Source organism: Oncorhynchus mykiss, chromosome 5 (assembly GCF_057628025.1).
Source record: "Oncorhynchus mykiss isolate SJ-2025 chromosome 5, ASM5762802v1, whole genome shotgun sequence".
Taxonomy (NCBI): Eukaryota; Metazoa; Chordata; class Actinopteri; order Salmoniformes; family Salmonidae; genus Oncorhynchus; species Oncorhynchus mykiss.
This window is the reverse complement of record NC_143026.1, coordinates 16199981-16217500: the sequence shown is the minus strand read 5'-3', so window position 1 is coordinate 16217500 and position 17520 is coordinate 16199981. Positions and strand designations below refer to the sequence as shown.

The 17520-nt window shown below is 42.2% G+C and overlaps 1 protein-coding gene across 1 annotated transcript; it reads right to left on the bottom strand.

The window, feature by feature from the left end:
* Nucleotides 1-8101: 8101 nt before the first annotated feature.
* On the bottom strand, nt 8102-13921 carry ptges (prostaglandin E synthase). Its single transcript, XM_090233943.1, has 4 exons — nt 13622-13921; nt 13395-13477; nt 9947-10751; nt 8102-9860 (listed from the first exon to the last, which is right to left on the bottom strand). Exons 1-3 carry the CDS (start codon nt 13865-13867, stop codon nt 10502-10504), a joined length of 579 nt encoding a protein of 192 aa, XP_090090069.1. The 5' UTR covers nt 13868-13921; the 3' UTR covers nt 8102-9860; nt 9947-10501.
* Nucleotides 13922-17520: the final 3599 nt, after the last annotated feature.

Below are 17520 nucleotides of genomic sequence, written 5' to 3'. Positions count from 1 at the left end.
TCTAGGTTAGGCTATCTACTCTTACATTTATGAGAGTGTGGGAGATGGTCTGTGTGTGTGTGTCTGTGAGACTGCATCTTGGGTTGGGCTGTTAGTGGGATGGTGGTCTTGTGGTCTGTGGTTGCATGAGATCTGACTACATACCAGCTCCCTGAGATCATCACTGTGAGGAGATGACAGGCATAAAGACTGTAGCAAAGAGGAGGTTTCTCTCTCTCTCTCTCTCTCTCTCCACGCGCCCTAAGGAAGCAAACACGCCCGACCAGGCAACCCTACAGCCCACGCAGACACTCATGGAGAGGGACAAGACAAGACAGGACTTGCCCCCTGCTACCTACCACGAGTCATTAACAAATCTATTTACATTGAACCCAAATCCTGATTTATGTTGAAAACCATTCCATTCAATGGACAGGATTACCTGTTAATCCATACACCTCCATCATCATCTGTAGGGTTTATGATGTGGTGATGATTTAGACATTCTGTTGTGCAAAAATTCATGACTGGCATGATGATGGTTTCATGGGCATTCCCCTTGAATAAACAAAAGTTACATTATATCATCATAAAACCTTTGCCATAGATGATAAAGTCATCCATACAAAACATGTATATGTATTTAGAGTACCTTACAGTGGGGGTGTTGGCAATTGTCTAGTACAGTGAGAGTCTATAAGTGTGTTGACATGAATGAGACAGAAGGAGGGCAAAGTGCAAGAATGCATGTAAACATGAGTGTCCATAAGTTACAGCTCAGGCACATATCCACATGTGAATGTGAGGGTGTGTTCGAATGAGTGCGAGAGAATGAGTCTACAGCCCATTCATGTGTGTTGGTTAAAGCGCACTCCCTTTCCTGTCTTTCTGTGCCCCTCTCAAGCCCAGAGGCCCCTTCATGTGGACAGTGTCCAGCCCCAGAACCTTACATAACTACAGAGGTATGCTGCAATTTAGCCCTGCCTGGAGCTCTGGACCGTCTAACACTGAGAGAGGAACCAGCAAAAAAGAATAGTAGTAATCATCTATTACATTTGTAAAGCGCTTTTCATTATAAAATAATCATTGCATAAAGTGCATACAGTAAAATCTAAACTAGGATTTTTTAAATTATTATTTATATATACAGTCATTGGCCAGTTTATTAGATAAACCCATTTAGTACCTGGTCGTACCCCACTTTTCCTCTAGAACTGTTTGTGGCCCGCCTGTTAGCTTGCACGATTCTTGTCATTCTCCTTTGACCTCTCTCAACAACAAGCAGTTTTCGCCCACAGGACTACCGCTGACAGGATTTTTGTATTTGTCGCATATAGATATATACAACATTATAAATATATACATACATAACTATCACATTTCAGGTAAGACCCAAATGCAGACTGTGTTGAAGTAACAATGTTTATTACAGCAATAGGGGCAGGCAAACGACAGGCCAAGGCAGGCAGGGGTTGATCATCCAGAGTAGTGGGGCAAAGGTACAGGACGTCAGGCAGGCTCAGGGTCAGGTCAGGCAGAGGTTGGTAATTCAGAGTAGTGGGGCAAAGGTACAGGAGGTCAGGCAGGCTCAGGGTCAGGTCAGGCAGAGGTTGGTAATTCAGAGTAGGGGGGCAAAGGTACAGGACGGCAGGAAGGCTCAGGGTCAGGTCAGGCAGAGGTTGGTAATTCAGAGTAGTGGGACAAAGGTACAGGACAGCAGGAAGGCTCAAGGTCAGGTCAGGCAGAGGTTGGTAATTCAGAGTAGTGGGGAATGTTTGCAGGAACAATGAATAGACAGGAACAGAGGCAAAAACGCTGGTAGGCTTGACAAAACGAAACGAACTGGCAACAGACAAACAGAGAATACAGGTGGGGAATGGGGAAAATGGGTGACACCTGGAGAGGGGTGGAGACAAGCACAAGGACAGGTGAAACATCAGTGTGTGACAGTACAAAGGGAGGGAGACAAAGAGCAGTAAGACATGGTTTTAACTCTAGACACAGCAAAGGTAGGAAAAATACATAGGGTACGGGGCAACAGAGGACGAACAGCAGAGGGGCTAATGATCTTGGCTTCCAGGGGTTTAGCCGCGGCACTATAGCAGAGTGCCAGCGCCTCAGGCTTGACCTTCTTGGATACCGGTCGGTGCTGCAGAAGCAAAGTGGCCCGGGCCTTACTGAACCCCTTCCGGAGGTCCAGGTACTCTGCAGGGCTGGCAGAGAGGTCCGGGGGCAATTTCCAAGTCCCCAGGAAGACATCCCGGGGCAGGCAGAGCTGACTTCAGGCAATGAGTGTGGCAGGATGGGCTCCAGCCCACAATGGCACCGGTAGCCCAGTCAATGGAGGGATTGTGTCGCTGGAGCGGAGATTCAACTAGCAGGAATTGGATCGTCTTGCTGTGGTTCCCTGAAATCGGAAATCGTAGGTTGATGGGGGTTGATGGGGGTGGTATGGTGGGTGACCCGGGCCTAGAGAGCGCCCAAAACATGCATGAGAGCATCAGCTGTTCCGGACGACTGTATGATCACCCTCTCCGTAGCCGATGTGAGTAAGACCAACATGTTTCAAGCAGACCACCTTAGACCCTGAGCCCAGGAACACTAAGGTAACCTGCCTAACTGACTACCGACCCGTAGCACTCACGTCTGTAGTCATGAAGCATTTTGAAAGGCTGGTCATGGCTCATATCAACACCATTATCCCGGAAACCCTAGACCCACTCCAATTTGCATACCGCCCCAACAGATCCATGGATGATGCAATCTCTATTGTTCTCAACACTGCCCTTTCCCACCTGGACAAAAGGAACACCTATGTGAGAACGCTATTCATTGACTACAGCTCAGCGTTCAACACCATAGTGCCCTCAAAGCTCGTCACTAAGCTAAGGACCCTGGGACTAAACAACTCCCTCTGCAACTGGATCCTGGACTTCCTGACGTGCCAACCCCAGGTGGTAAGGGTAGGTAACAACACATCCGCCACCCTGATCCTCAACACGGGGGCCCCTCAAGGGTGTGTGCTCAGTCCCCTCCTGTACTCCCTGTGCACGCATGACTGCATGGCCAGGCAAGACTCCAACACCATCATCAAGTTTGCCAATGACACAACAGTGGTAGGCCTGATCATCGACAATGATGAGACAGCCTACAGGGAGGAGGTCAGAGACCTGGCCGTGTGGTGCCAGGACTACAATCTCTCCCTCAACGTGATCTAGACAAAGGAGATGATGGACTACATGAAAAGGAGGACCGAGCACGACCCCATTCTCATCGACGGGGCTGCAGTGGAACAGGATGAGAGCTTCAAGTTCCTTGGAGTCCACATCACCAACAAACTATCATGGTCCAAACACACTAAGACAGTCGTGAAGAGGGCACGACAAAACCCTATTCCCCCTCAGGAGACAGAAATGATTCGGCATGGGTCCTCAGATCCTCAAAAGGTTCTACAGCTGCACCATCGAGAGCATCCTGACTGGTTGCATCACTGCCTGGTATGGCAACTGCGTACGGCCCAGTACATTACCGGGGCCAAGCTTCCTGCCATCCAGGACCTCTATACCAATTGTCTAAGACTCCAGCCACCCTAGTCGTAGATTATTCTCTCTGATAGCGCACAGCAAGCAGTAACGGAGCGCCAAGTCTACTGTAGGTCCAAAAGGCTTCTTAAAACCTCTTATGGCTGCGATCCCCCTACAGGGATCAACATCAGGGGAAATTTCAGAGTGACAACTAAAAATACAATGTCGTAACATTAAACATTTTTGAAAATGCAAGTGTCTTACATCCTTCAAAATATTAGAATCCTGAGTAATCAAACTACATTTTCCGATTTAAAATAGCTATTACAGAGAACAAATACCATGCTTTTGTTAGAGAAGAGCAATCAACAACAAAAAACATTTTCCGCCAAGACAGTATTGACACATTCACATCTGAAGGTAAAATTATGACTTCCTGAGGGTCCCAGTGATCAAATGAAGTGCCGTTTTCCTTGATAAAATCCATTTTTATATGCTAAAACGAAACATTTTGTAAACCGTTTGTGTCGTGAATTCCATCTCTATCAACTTTTTACGGAGCATTCGACGTAATTACACACAGTAAACAATCGTTTATCTAGTCATAGTTGGTTTCAGTGCAAACCTCTGGATGTTTGCAACACAGCCAAACTTGATTGTTTTTTTTGCGGGGAGTATTGACCGAAGTGAACTGATTTGAAGACAACCGAGCAATGACTTCATTGCGCACCAATAATATCAGCGAAGCTTCGTTGATTGACTGTATTTCTGCCCAATGACCACTGATCATCTTGAAATCTAGCTGGGTAGATAGCCAATGAGCTGAGGTAAACGCCAGTATGTGATGGTTATGGGTTGGACCACCATCCCTTGTTTGTAATCGCACGCGTAATGAACTTCATTCTCGCCTTGACCATCAGAGTAGTTGTAGTCACGCTTGTTATGCACAGCAGTGTTTTGGAAAGTGATATTTTGGAAAGTGTTTTTTCAACGATTTCATTAAAGACATCATGGCGAATAAATCAGGAAAAGCGAAATCCAAGTCTAAGTATACAGATTTGCACCAGATTATAGAAGACATTGATCGGGAAAGTGCGACCAATTTTTTTGTTGAGGAGTCTATGAGTGTTATGATTCAAACATTGAGGAGCTGTTTCTGCAAGGACAGGACGTACTTCAGGACAGGTAGGTGCTAATGCCGTTTTATGAAATATAAATATATATATATATTTTTTTGCAATTTGCAATTTGCAATGAAATGTGTGATGAAATGTGTAAAGTACACATTGGCTATAGTGTGTGTGTGTGTGTATGTATGTGTATGACCCATAATATGTGTGTGTATGGTTGGTTTGTTTGGGGGTGTGTGTGTGTGTGTGTGTGTGTGTACAGTATGTGTGTATATATACCTTGCCTTGCGAAATTATTCGGCCCCCTTGAACTTTGCGACCTTTTGCCACATTTCAGGCTTCAAACATAAAGATATAAAACTGTATTTTTTTGTGAAGAATCAACAACAAGTGGGACACAATCATGAAGTGGAACGACATTTATTGGATATTTCAAACTTTTTTAACAAATCAAAAACTGAAAAATTGGGCGTGCAAAATTATTCAGCCCCCTTAAGTTAATACTTTGTAGCATCACCTTTTGCTGCGATTACAGCTGTAAGTCGCTTGGGGTATGTCTCTATCAGTTTTGCACATCGAGAGACTGAAATTTTTTCCCATTCCTCCTTGCAAAACAGCTCGAGCTCAGTGAGGTTGGATGGAGAGCATTTGTGAACAGCAGTTTTCAGTTCTTTCCACAGATTCTCGATTGGATTCAGGTCTGGACTTTGACTTGGCCATTCTAACACCTGGATATGTTGATTTTTGAACCATTCCATTGTAGATTTTGCTTTATGTTTTGGATCATTGTCTTGTTGGAAGACAAATCTCCGTCCCAGTCTCAGGTCTTTTGCAGACTCCATCAGGTTTTCTTCCAGAATGGTCCTGTATTTGGCTCCATCCATCTTCCCATCAATTTTAACCATATTCCCTGTCCCTGCTGAAGAAAAGCAGGCCCAAACCATGATGCTGCCACCACCATGTTTGACAGTGGGGATGGTGTGTTCAGGGTGATGAGCTGTGTTGCTTTTACGCCAAACATAACGTTTTGCATTGTTGCCAAAAAGTTCAATTTTGGTTTCATCTGACCAGAGCACCTTCTTCCACATGTTTGGTGTGTCTCCCAGGTGGCTTGTGGCAAACTTTAAACAACACTTTTTATGGATATCTTTAAGAAATGGCTTTCTTCTTGCCACTCTTCCATAAAGGCCAGATTTGTGCAATATACGACTGATTGTTGTCCTATGGACAGAGTCTCCCACCTCAGCTGTAGATCTCTGCAGTTCATCCAGAGTGATCATGGGCCTCTTGGCTGCATCTCTGATCAGTCTTCTCCTTGTATGAGCTGAAAGTTTAGAGGGACGGCCAGGTCTTGTTAGATTTGCAGTGGTCTGATACTCCTTCCATTTCAATATTATCGCTTGCACAGTGCTCCTTGGGATGTTTAAAGCTTGGGAAATCTTTTTGTATCCAAATCCGGCTTTAAACTTCTTCACAACAGTATCTCGGACCTGCCTGGTGTGTTCCTTGTTCTTCATGATGCTCTCTGCGCTTTTAACGGACCTCTGAGACTATCACAGTGCAGGTGCATTTATACGGAGACTTGATTACACACAGGTGGATTGTATTTATCATCATTAGTCATTTAGGTCAACATTGGATCATTCAGAGATCTTCACTGAACTTCTGGAGAGAGTTTGCTGCACTGAAAGTAAAGGGGCTGAATCATTTTGCACGCCCAATTTTTCAGTTTTTGATTTGTTAAAAAAGTTTGAAATATCCAATTAATGTCGTTCCACTTCATGATTGTGTCCCACTTGTTGTTGATTCTTCACAAAAAAATACAGTTTTATATATTTATGTTTGAAGCCTGAAATGTGGCAAAAGGTCGCAAAGTTCAAGGGGGCCAAATACTTTCGCAAGGCACTGTATATATATATATATATATATACCATGTCAGATATATATATTTCCAATTTTTTATTAAAATGGAATGGAGTAGAACAGCAAACACACACATGGCCACTGCGCCTGCTACTCCTCTCCATTTCCATATGAATTAGCCATTGGGTGCTGTTGGAGGGAGGGCAGGCCCACAACAATGGCCGGAGTTGAATGGAACAGCACTTCACCTTAGTGACTGTTCCCTCTGCTCTATACAATACATATCTGTTTATTTTATATGATGATAAAAGGCTCATACAATACCAACATTTGTTTTAATGTTTTCTTTCACAGTGACAGTGACTCCGACTGGAAGCCCCCAGTGCTCAACCTCTGCCTCTGCCCCCTCTACTCCTACCTCCAGTGGTGTTCATATGCCACAGTTCATTGCTGCAGGCATGACTGTGCCTCAGGGCCAAAAGGGCACAGCATGGAGGCGTCGTTGTGTTCTGTGTCGCATGAAGTCCCCCATCACCGGCACCACTTGTTCAGTTTGCCTCTGCTTTACATCAGAAAGAGACTGCTGTGGGACATGGCACAGGCATCAAAATATTGTGTAGAAGACTTCCAATTTGTTTTGTGTGTAAGAATTGCTTTTTGATATGTTGTATATAGTTATTTGCACTGTTGTATATAGTTACAGGTCATTTCACCATTTCGGCCACTTGTGGTTATTCTAGTACATGTGAAAGATGATACTACAACAATAAAAAACAGAAAACGTATGCTCTTTCTTTCTCTTTTCTTCCACCAGATCTACTGTGTTATATTCTCCTACATTCAATTAACATTTCCACAAACTTCAGAATGTTTCCATTCAAATGATACCAAGAATATACATATCCTTGCCTCTGGGGCTGAGCTACAGGCAGTTAGATTAGGGTATGTCTTCAGGCGGAAATTGAGAACAAGGGATTGCAGCCATAACAGGTTAACAGCTTCTACCCCCAAGCCATAAGACTCCTGAACAGCTAATCAAAGGGCTACTCAGACCCCTCTTTTATGCTTCTGCTACTCTCTGTTTATTATCTATGTATAGTCACTTTAACTCTACCTACATGTACATATTACCTCAATTACCTCGACTAACTGGTGCCCCCGCACATTGACTCTGTACTGATACTGTATATAGACTCACTTGTTATTTTACTGCTGCTCTTTAATTATTTGTTACTTTAATTGTCTTTTTTTTTTACTTATCTATTTTTTACTTAACACAAATTTTTCTTAACACTTCTTAAAGCATTGTTGGTTGAAGGGCTTGTAAAGTAAGCATTTCACTGTAAGGTCCACTACACCTGTTGTATTCGTGTGACAAATAAAATGTGCTTTTATTTTAAATTTATGAATTAAAAATCTGAGAACGGTAAGCAATCATTTCTGATGAAAAAACACAATTGTAAAAAAATTGTGGATATAGTGTTTTGGTACTAAACTCTTCATATCTAAGCATCAAAATCGAGACCTCTATTATTCCTTAGACAAACATTGAATGTAATTTCCCCACTGAACACCCAATAAAAGAACAAGGCAAGACAAAGTGAATTCATTAAAGGACTCACTTTACTGTCTCATTGCACTCCATACACATCTATTTGTACATTCTACAAGATGCCCATTCTTTTCAATGCACATTCAATAACAGAGTAAAACATAAAGTAATACAGTAACTTGGAACTGTAACTAGGAAAAATGCAGTAACTTGGAACTGTGAAGCATTAACTTTGAACTGTGAAGCAGTAACTTGCAACTGTGAAACAGTAACTTGGAACTGTGAAACAGTAACTTGGAACTGTGAAACAGTAACTTGGAACTGTGAAACAGTAACTTGGAACTGTGAAACAGTAACTTGGAACTGTGAAACAGTAACTTGGAACTGTGAAACAGTAACTTGGAACTGTGAAACAGTAACTTGGAACAGTGAAACAGTAACTTGGAAAGGTGTGGCAGTAGCGTCCCATTAGGCATACACTGCTTGAATTAACATTGTTTCCATATTATTTTTATGAAATTACATTGAACCAATGTGGAATAGACATTGAATTGACGTCTGTGCCCAGTGGGTATTTGGTATTTTATTATGGATCCCCATTAGCTGTTGCAAAAACAGCAGCTACTCTTCCTGGGGTCCACACAAAACATGAAACATAATACAGAATGACATAATACAGAACATTAATAGACAAGAACAGCTCATCAGTCAGTTGTGTCAGTGCAGTACATGTTGAGCGACCTTCTCTAGAAGCATGCTGAAAGTCTGTGGTTAATTTATTTACAGAGAAATAGCATTGTATTAGGTCAAACACAAAGACTTTGGAACTGTGTTGCAGTAACTTGGAAATGTGTTGTAGTAACTTGGAAATGTGTTGTAGTAACTTGGAATTGTGTTGCAGTAACTTGGAAATGTGCAATAACTGTCCAGTAATGACGCCCAGTTGACACACATAGGTTTCACAATGCCAACTTCTGCTCTAGCAAGCCTCAAGCGGCTGCAGTGTAGAAGACACAACACAGTAGAGGACCATTCATCAACAAACCACCCATTGGTTATTTATTTTATTTTACCTTTATTTAACTAGGCAAGTCAGTTAAGAACAAATTCTTATTTTCAATGACGGCCTAGGAACAGTGGGTTAACTGCCTGTTCAGGGGCAGAACGACAGATTTGTACCTTGTCAGCTCGGTAACCTTCCGGTTACTAGTCCAACGCTCTAACCACTAGGCTACCCTACATGGACAATACTGAAGAAACCCCTATCCTGCCTTGCCAATTTTGATCTAGAACCAGGCTAAAGAAACACAGAGGTGGAGGATAAAATATATGTTATGATTATGGACAATTCAGCAGTCATAGCACCTATCTAGGTCCAGGACCAGACCAGGAAAAACTATGGGATGTAGTCAAATCCTGTGATCAGGAAAAACTCTTGGCCTCATCAGTATCCCATCGACAGGTGTGGTAGACATGATGTCTCTGTGTCATCATCCCCCATCATGTGATGCCATGGTGGCCAATGCTAGATAAACGAACACAGTGAACCACCACACTGGAAAAGTTCCTTAGAAGGGCACATGCCTGCTCTTCAGTTCAACCTCTAAGACTGGATCAAGCTGGTTTCAGATAAAAGGTCATTATATCCCAGACTGTACTAAAATAGCTCTCAGTGGAATAAAATAGGTGCAGTGAAATGTATTGTTTTACAGGGTCAGCCATTGTAGTACAGCACCCCTGGAGCCAATCAGGGTTAAGTATAATTAAGCAATAAGGCCCGAGGGGGTGTGGTATTGGGCCAATATACCACGGCTAAGGGCTGTTCTTACGCACAACGCAACGCGGAGTGCCTGGATACAGCCCTTAGCCGTGATATACTGGCAATATACCATAAACACCTGAGGTGCCTTATTTCTATTAGAAACTGGTTACCAACGTAATTAGAGCAGTAAAAATAACACAGCTGTCAGCCAATCAGTATTCAGAGCTCAAACCACCCAGTTTATAACAAGAAATAGAGAATAAAAAAGACAGAAACAAGCAACAACTTGTGTATACAAAAACAACATGACAACACAATGAACTGGTTAAAAGGTTCAATGTTAACTAATTAAAACCTTTATCTTCAGAGAGTTGAGTCCCCTGGACTATCAAGAGGGAGGCAATTGACTTCAACATTGCATAGCAAACATACAGTACTGCAGGAGGATGTGCTTGCTAGAGCACAACACTGACTTCATTTCAGAGTACACACTTTCAGAGTACACACTTTCAGAGTACACACTGTCTTACAGCCGAGAGACACAAACTGCTATGGTAGCATTGATAGCGATATAGTCTTGAGGATTTCCCTTGTATGAAAAGCATCTCTTGCAGTATCCTCTACCGCTGATCTCACAGACTGAGATAGGTCTCAGATTGAAGCGGTCACAGATAGATCCAGAACACCACAACTACCACGAGGAGGCCACCGCCGCGAGGACCTGCACGGCCATGGAGACGCAGGGCACTTGGGCGACGACATAGGCCAGGGAGCGTGTGGGTGCCCGCAGGACACACAGGTAGGCCACTGTATGGAGCATGCGGAACAGGAAGAAGACCAGGAAGTGAGCGCGGGCCACGGCAAGCGACGGGCCAATCAGGGAGTACACAGCCCCCAGGAACAGGAAAGGGAAGATATTCTCCATGTCGTTACGGTGAGCTCTGAAACACACAAGAGAGAATATTACATTTCATGTTTTAGATGTATACATTTTTTTACATTAATTGATTGGATAAAGTCATATTTATTATCATGGATGTATGGATTTTACATGAATAACTAAGCTGTTCGCACTGACTCAACAAGTTGACAAGAATAACTTGAATACACACAACAGCTCCCCACGCTCACACATCTGTTTTGAATCAGAAGGTCATTCCTGGAGCTTACAGTATGGTCGTCTGACTCAGCCGTCTGGCACTGACCCAAGCAGTGCAAAAACCCACTTCCGCTGTGATTACTCCACACACATGCAACTTTCTCCATTAGCCAACATAAGGGAGGAGTTTAGCCTACTGAGTAACAGAAGGAAAAGCCTCCATGACCAAAGGGAGTACAAACACACAGGTTTGTTTATTCAGGTTTCTTTCTTTAAGTGAATCACTTCCTCTCTTCTGACTATCACTTAGGAGAAAACTCCTCTCATGGATTCCAGTCTCTGTCTCTAAATAGACCTATAGAACGTCACAATGTATGCATGGCCTTTACCAGCAGCTGTCTGAGTCAGTCATAAAACCCAAACCATGGATTATCAATCATCCTTAAAAACCGTTGTAGTGACTCAATAGTATGAATTTTCTTTAGAAGCCATTTAGACATTCCAATGAAATCAGATGCGCTGAGAAAAAGGAAGAGGATGGCTGTATGTAATCTCTGAGAAGTGCAGCATGTTTTTCATCTTGCTTTGTTGAATTCAAGTACCACTCCAACCAATCAACATCAAGACATGGTAAACTCCCATGGTGTAATCTAAATAGAATAGACCCTTGGATGTTTGATTATTTTGGCAGAGTTGTTAGGAGTTTAAGATTGATAGGAGTACAGACTGAGACCAGAGAGGAAAAGGAGATGTAAGAGGGTTTACTCCGCCCAAAATCTGTCCACGTTAAACAGATCAATATTTACACTAAACTATATGGAATTGTTTTAAGAAGGTCATACCAAGGATCATTTAGCTATTTGATTTTGAATTTTAAGACCCCATCAAAAAAAAAAATTAAAACATTATTTTATGGGGGAAAAAAGTGGGCCTTACTGCTATTAGCCCATACAAACACATTGAATAACAGATTCACTACATGGAACAACAGACACTCCCCAAAAAATATCTAAAGGAAGTTTGTTCTGAAGTGTCTGTCCTGTATCTGAGAGATATAATAAAGATAACTCCATATTCTTGCCATTAAACAGTCTCCATATATAATGCCATTCATTTGGGGGACCTTCAGACGAGTCTTGTGAGGACTGTGGACGTTCTAGCGCAAAACAACCAACATGTACAGTGTACATGTTTGTGAGAGTCTCGCCTTTGCTCAGAGTCACATTAGTGTGTGTGTAGCCCAAACGGTTGGGACGCTACCGACAGAAGTTAGCAGATGGGCTGTACCGACTTCAGACGAGTCTCCTGAGACTTGTGGAGGTCATAGAGCACAACAGAGAACATCATTGAGAGTCTCATCTTTCCATAGAGGGGTCATAATAGTTTGTAAGCAAAACCGTTCGGACACTACAGATGATTTTGTGACAAGACCGATTTTCTGAATGTCTCATGGTCTGACCAGCAGCGCTCTACCTCTGTCACCTTTCACCACAGATGTGGAAATTATATCTCTAGCTTAAACTGACAAATTGTTATGGGGATTTTTTTATTATGCTAATTAAATTTCAGCGGGGGCATGGAGATCGACAGCGGGATTTAATGCTGTTCGTGGAGAATCTTAATTGGACCTAATTGATACCAGTCACAGAGCATTCCATTGTATTGCGCATCAGTGCATGAATGCCTGCTCAGCTCATCACATTTTACATCATCAATGAGTCGAGTCAGAAAGGGCCTCATGTGAGGGGAGAAAAGAGGGGAAAGTTTTCAGTGTTCACTAGAAAAATCGTTTTTTTCTGCTGTCGTGGATCATTTCCTATCTAGTTAAAACAACACAGACACTGAACCGTATCCCCGGCCCCAGGATGGATAACAAACGTCTGTGAAATAAAAATGAAAGTGCCACAAATGATCTCTAAAGAGTTCAACCAGCTCCAGGTAAAATTCTCCATTTACATGTTTGGTTGTCACTATCAACATTGCCACTGCCAGTATTCAATAAATCCCACGCTCTTTGTGATGGTGCTATAAAGAGCTCCCTTCATTGCCTCTCTCTCACACACAAACAGCACACACACACACATTTACTCAAAATGTCATGTTATTCTCAAGGCATTAAAATACTGAATTTTGTTAGGAATATAGTTTGATTAAAGAAAAGCTATTGCTAAGACTGTTTTCTATATTGCTTAATTTCCTGTTACAAGAGGAATACCTTGCAAACATTGTGACAACCAACCCCATACTCTGTGTGACATCCAACCCAGAGTGTGTTTGATGGCTTATAACTAACTCCATGTTGGAATAAGACATGAGGATAAAGAGTCCCCACAAGTATTGAACGTTACTGGTGCCGAGAAATACACCAAAAAAGTGACAACCAACCCGGTCTCCACTACTGTTGAACATTATATTGCTACCACCAATGTCAATAGGCTAGGGCTAGGCTACAATACAATCTGAGAACAGCAATCGCTCTTCTCACCTTCGGCACCGTTCTACGTCCGGATCCTCTCTGTAGTACTGGACGCCGCCGTGTCTCTGCGCATCCTCTGGGTTAGCGAAAGCCTTCGCAGGAGAGAGAGATAATTCACAAATAGCCTGACCAACGTTTATACAGCGCCGTACTTTACTTTTGTAACTAAGATGTATTCAAACCATAGATCAAATACCGAACTAGCCTAATAAACTGTTAACTGCGAAGTATCTTACCTTTTTACGAAGCCTGACTTGTCCAGTGATGATTGCTATGATGTACATCTTGATGACCAGGAGAACACTATAGAAAACAAAACAGGAAAAAGCCTCGTTCTCCAACATGATTGTTTGGTATGGTCTTCCAATTCCCAGGTGAAATACGGCGTCTGCGGTTGGAGAGTTGTTCGTGCTCATGGAGCCTAACTGGAAAGTATGGAGCGGGATGGAGCACCAGGACTCAACACTTTCACTGACGCACATTTTGGAGGGGCTGGTCTGGTGCTTCTCTCTCTCGCTCTCGCTCTCTCTCTCTCTCTCTCTCTCTCTCTCTCTCTCTCTCTCTCTCTCTTTCCATCTAGCCACGGTTATACACCTTGTGGGTTTTGTGATCTGATCAATGTGGTCCAATCACTATCTGATCAAGGTTTGTAACATCTACACATTCTATTAAAATGTGTATATTACCTGCACACCGCCTCCACATTGCAATAAGTTTGACTGATATTATAAAACAATGATATGAATTCATTTATTTTAAGACAATTACTGATGCCATAAGTCAATGCTACTACCTGTCAGTGATTATTTAGGCCTGCATTATACATTTTTGAAATGGTTTGACCAACCAGATGTGTTTACACATGATTGATATCCATATATTAATGGGTCCCTAACTACCTCCGGAGGTGGTCAAGTGGATCATGCATCTTTTAATTGTCGACACCTGTCTAAAAATGTGGGCATCAAGATCAGGACAAAGGACGCATGTCAGTACCAGCTATACATATTTTTACTGAAGTACTTTACACCACTGCTCCTAACCATGCGTTACATCAGGATGTAGGATGTTTGAACAGGGCTTTTCGCATGGAATTTTCAGAATGCTTGCGTTCGGGATGTTTGAAATGCTGCAGGTTGTGTGGAGCGTGTGCAAAAGGAGGTGTGCGCGCCGAGCTTCAAAGAGAGTTTGAGGAATGAGAGCTGCGCTCCTCTCTCCTGAAGAACAACTTCCCCTTAATGTTCCCTAGTTACGCCGTGATTGACTAAGTCTTCTGTCACTAATGGGGACACTACATCACCGCCAAATCTAAGGGTAGCGCTCGAAAATTCAAGCAAAGTAATACTAAGTGTATGTTGTGTAGCAAGCTGTTAGTATCCCATGTGCATCACCCTAATAATTTGGTCCCTTTCCTCCTCATAACTTAGCCTACTGTTCTGATTTGGTGGTGCACATGTAGCCTTTAGCCTGTTTTAGAAAAATGTAATCATCAAATATTTTAAGAGCTTTCATTGTCTGCTTATATGCCCCTTTTATTTATCCTATGGTTCTGACTTGGTGTACAGGGAGAATACTGTAAGAACGGCCTATGTTCTGAATTCTGTCGCTGTACATTTCAAAAGTGCTGAACAAATAGTTATATTGACTACGTCTGTCCTAGCTCGCTCATTAACGTCTTAATCTAAATTATCTGCTCGTCGTCCCCTTATGCCATAGTTTGTACATCTCAATTGTCAGTAGAAACCACATTTGTTTAAGTAAGTCAGCAGAACAGCTATGTTTTTTTTAAGGCAGTAATGAAGCTGAATGAACTGTTTCGCTGCCAGACAAGGCTCGGATAATAACCAGGTGTAGCAGTGGGTGTTGGGACTCTGCTGTTGGGATTCTGCTGTTGGGACAGCTTTATGTAGGCCCTAACAGTTTGTGGGCAACCTTTGTCACTGTTATAATGCAATTAATGTATTGTTAAGTGTTGTGTTGTGGCTTTGCTGGCATGCATCTAAAAAATAGATATTTTTAGTTTGCCCCAATATTTACATGCTAAAATTGCCACTGTTTCCTTCTAATGAGGGACGGATTTAGAATTGAATAGTACTGGATAGCTAGGCCTACTGTCGCCGGGATATGCACCTGGGATAAGGACTAAGGGATGTTTCGTCAGCCTTTTAAAAAGGCAGCAGCGAAACGTGGGGGCTGCCTGATCTATATTGAATTCAATAAATGTGAAAGACTAATCAAGAACAAACTAGTCTTTGATAGGCTAAATGAGCTAAATGAGCCCAGTCAAATCAGGATGACGAGGACCAGAGAAGGTGATTCTAGGCGCACAGAGAATTTAAAAGGGCAATCTGCAATTGTTACATCCAGTTTTGGACTTATTGATATACATATTGATTCTTTGAATAATATAACTTATAAATGCCTCATGAGCTTAGTTCAACTGTCTTACCCCATCAGAGCCCAAAAGATAAGCTTGTTTTACTCCCATGTTTGTAAACAATGAAAATGTTAACAAAGACTATATAGCTTCAAAACGTAGTTAAATCATTTTGATATCATGGATGGTCAGTCTTTGCATCCATAGCTCTGTCTATGTGTTTGAAAGTGGTTACATTTTTCCAGGCCCATCCCTCAACTGTTTACCAAAACACAGGTGGGTAGATCACTTTGTTATTGTTTCAATTAAGGACTCTAGCTATGTTTTGAGGCTATATACAGTGTTTGTTTACACTGACATTGTTTATCAACACTGGAGTAAAACAATCTGGGGTACGACAGTTGAAGTAAGCTCGTGATGGGGTGCTGGTATGGTACAGCAGTACTGGGCTGGTGTGGCTGTGCCTTCCCAGTCCACCACTGGGCTTATCTCTGCTGGACATAACTTTTGTTTGTAGCGAATGAGGGCAGAGAAACAGCAGGAGCGGGACTTGAACCAGCAACTTCATGGTGCTATGGAGCGCTGTGCCAGAAAATCTGTCCAGCATGAGCTAAAGTGGCCTCCGAAAACCCTGGGTTGACAATGAGAGAGAGGTCTCTATATCCTTCTCAGAGACCCTGACAGAAGTATACAAAATACACATCATAACACTAACACAGCAGTGTGTACAATCATCACAATGCAGACATCCAAATGATGTCAGAGGTAATAGACTGGTGTTTACCAGAAATGTCAAACTTGTCAACACTAAAGCTCTCTAATTGACTTTGGCAGAATAACTTGTTGCATTTCATGGCGACTGTTTCTTCTGCCATAAAGGGCCCTAAAGTCCTTCACTCTTAATTTCGAAAGACTCAAAACACCATCATTGCGTAGTGAAACCATGAGAAGTAGTGTACCTAAACTGAGATCTGGTGTTTGGAGGGTGTTTGAATGTAAACCCAATGGAAGTGTTCTGATTCACTGAATGGATTTCAAAACAGAATGGAAGTACTCTGAAACACCCAAAGTGGTTCTTCATTCTGAATCATTGGGTTTTTAAGAGAGGTTTGTGAAAACACTTTTTTGGTGTTTCAGTGCATGTAAAAGGCATCATCAAAATACAAAAACAATGTATGGCCTGTCTCTCTCATCCAATAAAATGCTTTATAGCATAAATATTGATTGATGCTGATTTTCAGTAGATATTTTTATTACAATTTTAAAGAAAACAATGGATGTTTTTTTTTTCCTAGGGTAGACTTTGGCACTTATTATAGGCTACAGTTGCCAGGCCCATTCTGACATCATAAATAATGTACAACTGTTCAATCCAAACATTTAGGACTATGTAAGATAGCAGATGTAACAAGAGTTAACATGTGTAAAGTGGGCCTTCATCACTGGTTTTCATGTGAGGACAGAAGGTGGATGTGAACAAGGGTCTCCTGCTTGTCAAAAGACTGCCTTGGTGCACTATGCCAGTCTTCAACATGGACTCATGTTAAGTCTGTGTTAGATCAACTTCCCACTTGGTACACACTGTTTTAATCAATGCTGTTTGCACGTAATATCAATGAAATTACATTAAACCCGTGTTTAAAAGACATCTGTGCCCAGTGGGTTATCTTAAGTCTGAATCGGCCTTATAGATAATAATTAAAAAATGTCTGTGCTTTGCTTATTAAAAACAAGAGGAGACAGAGAAGGAGTGAAAGT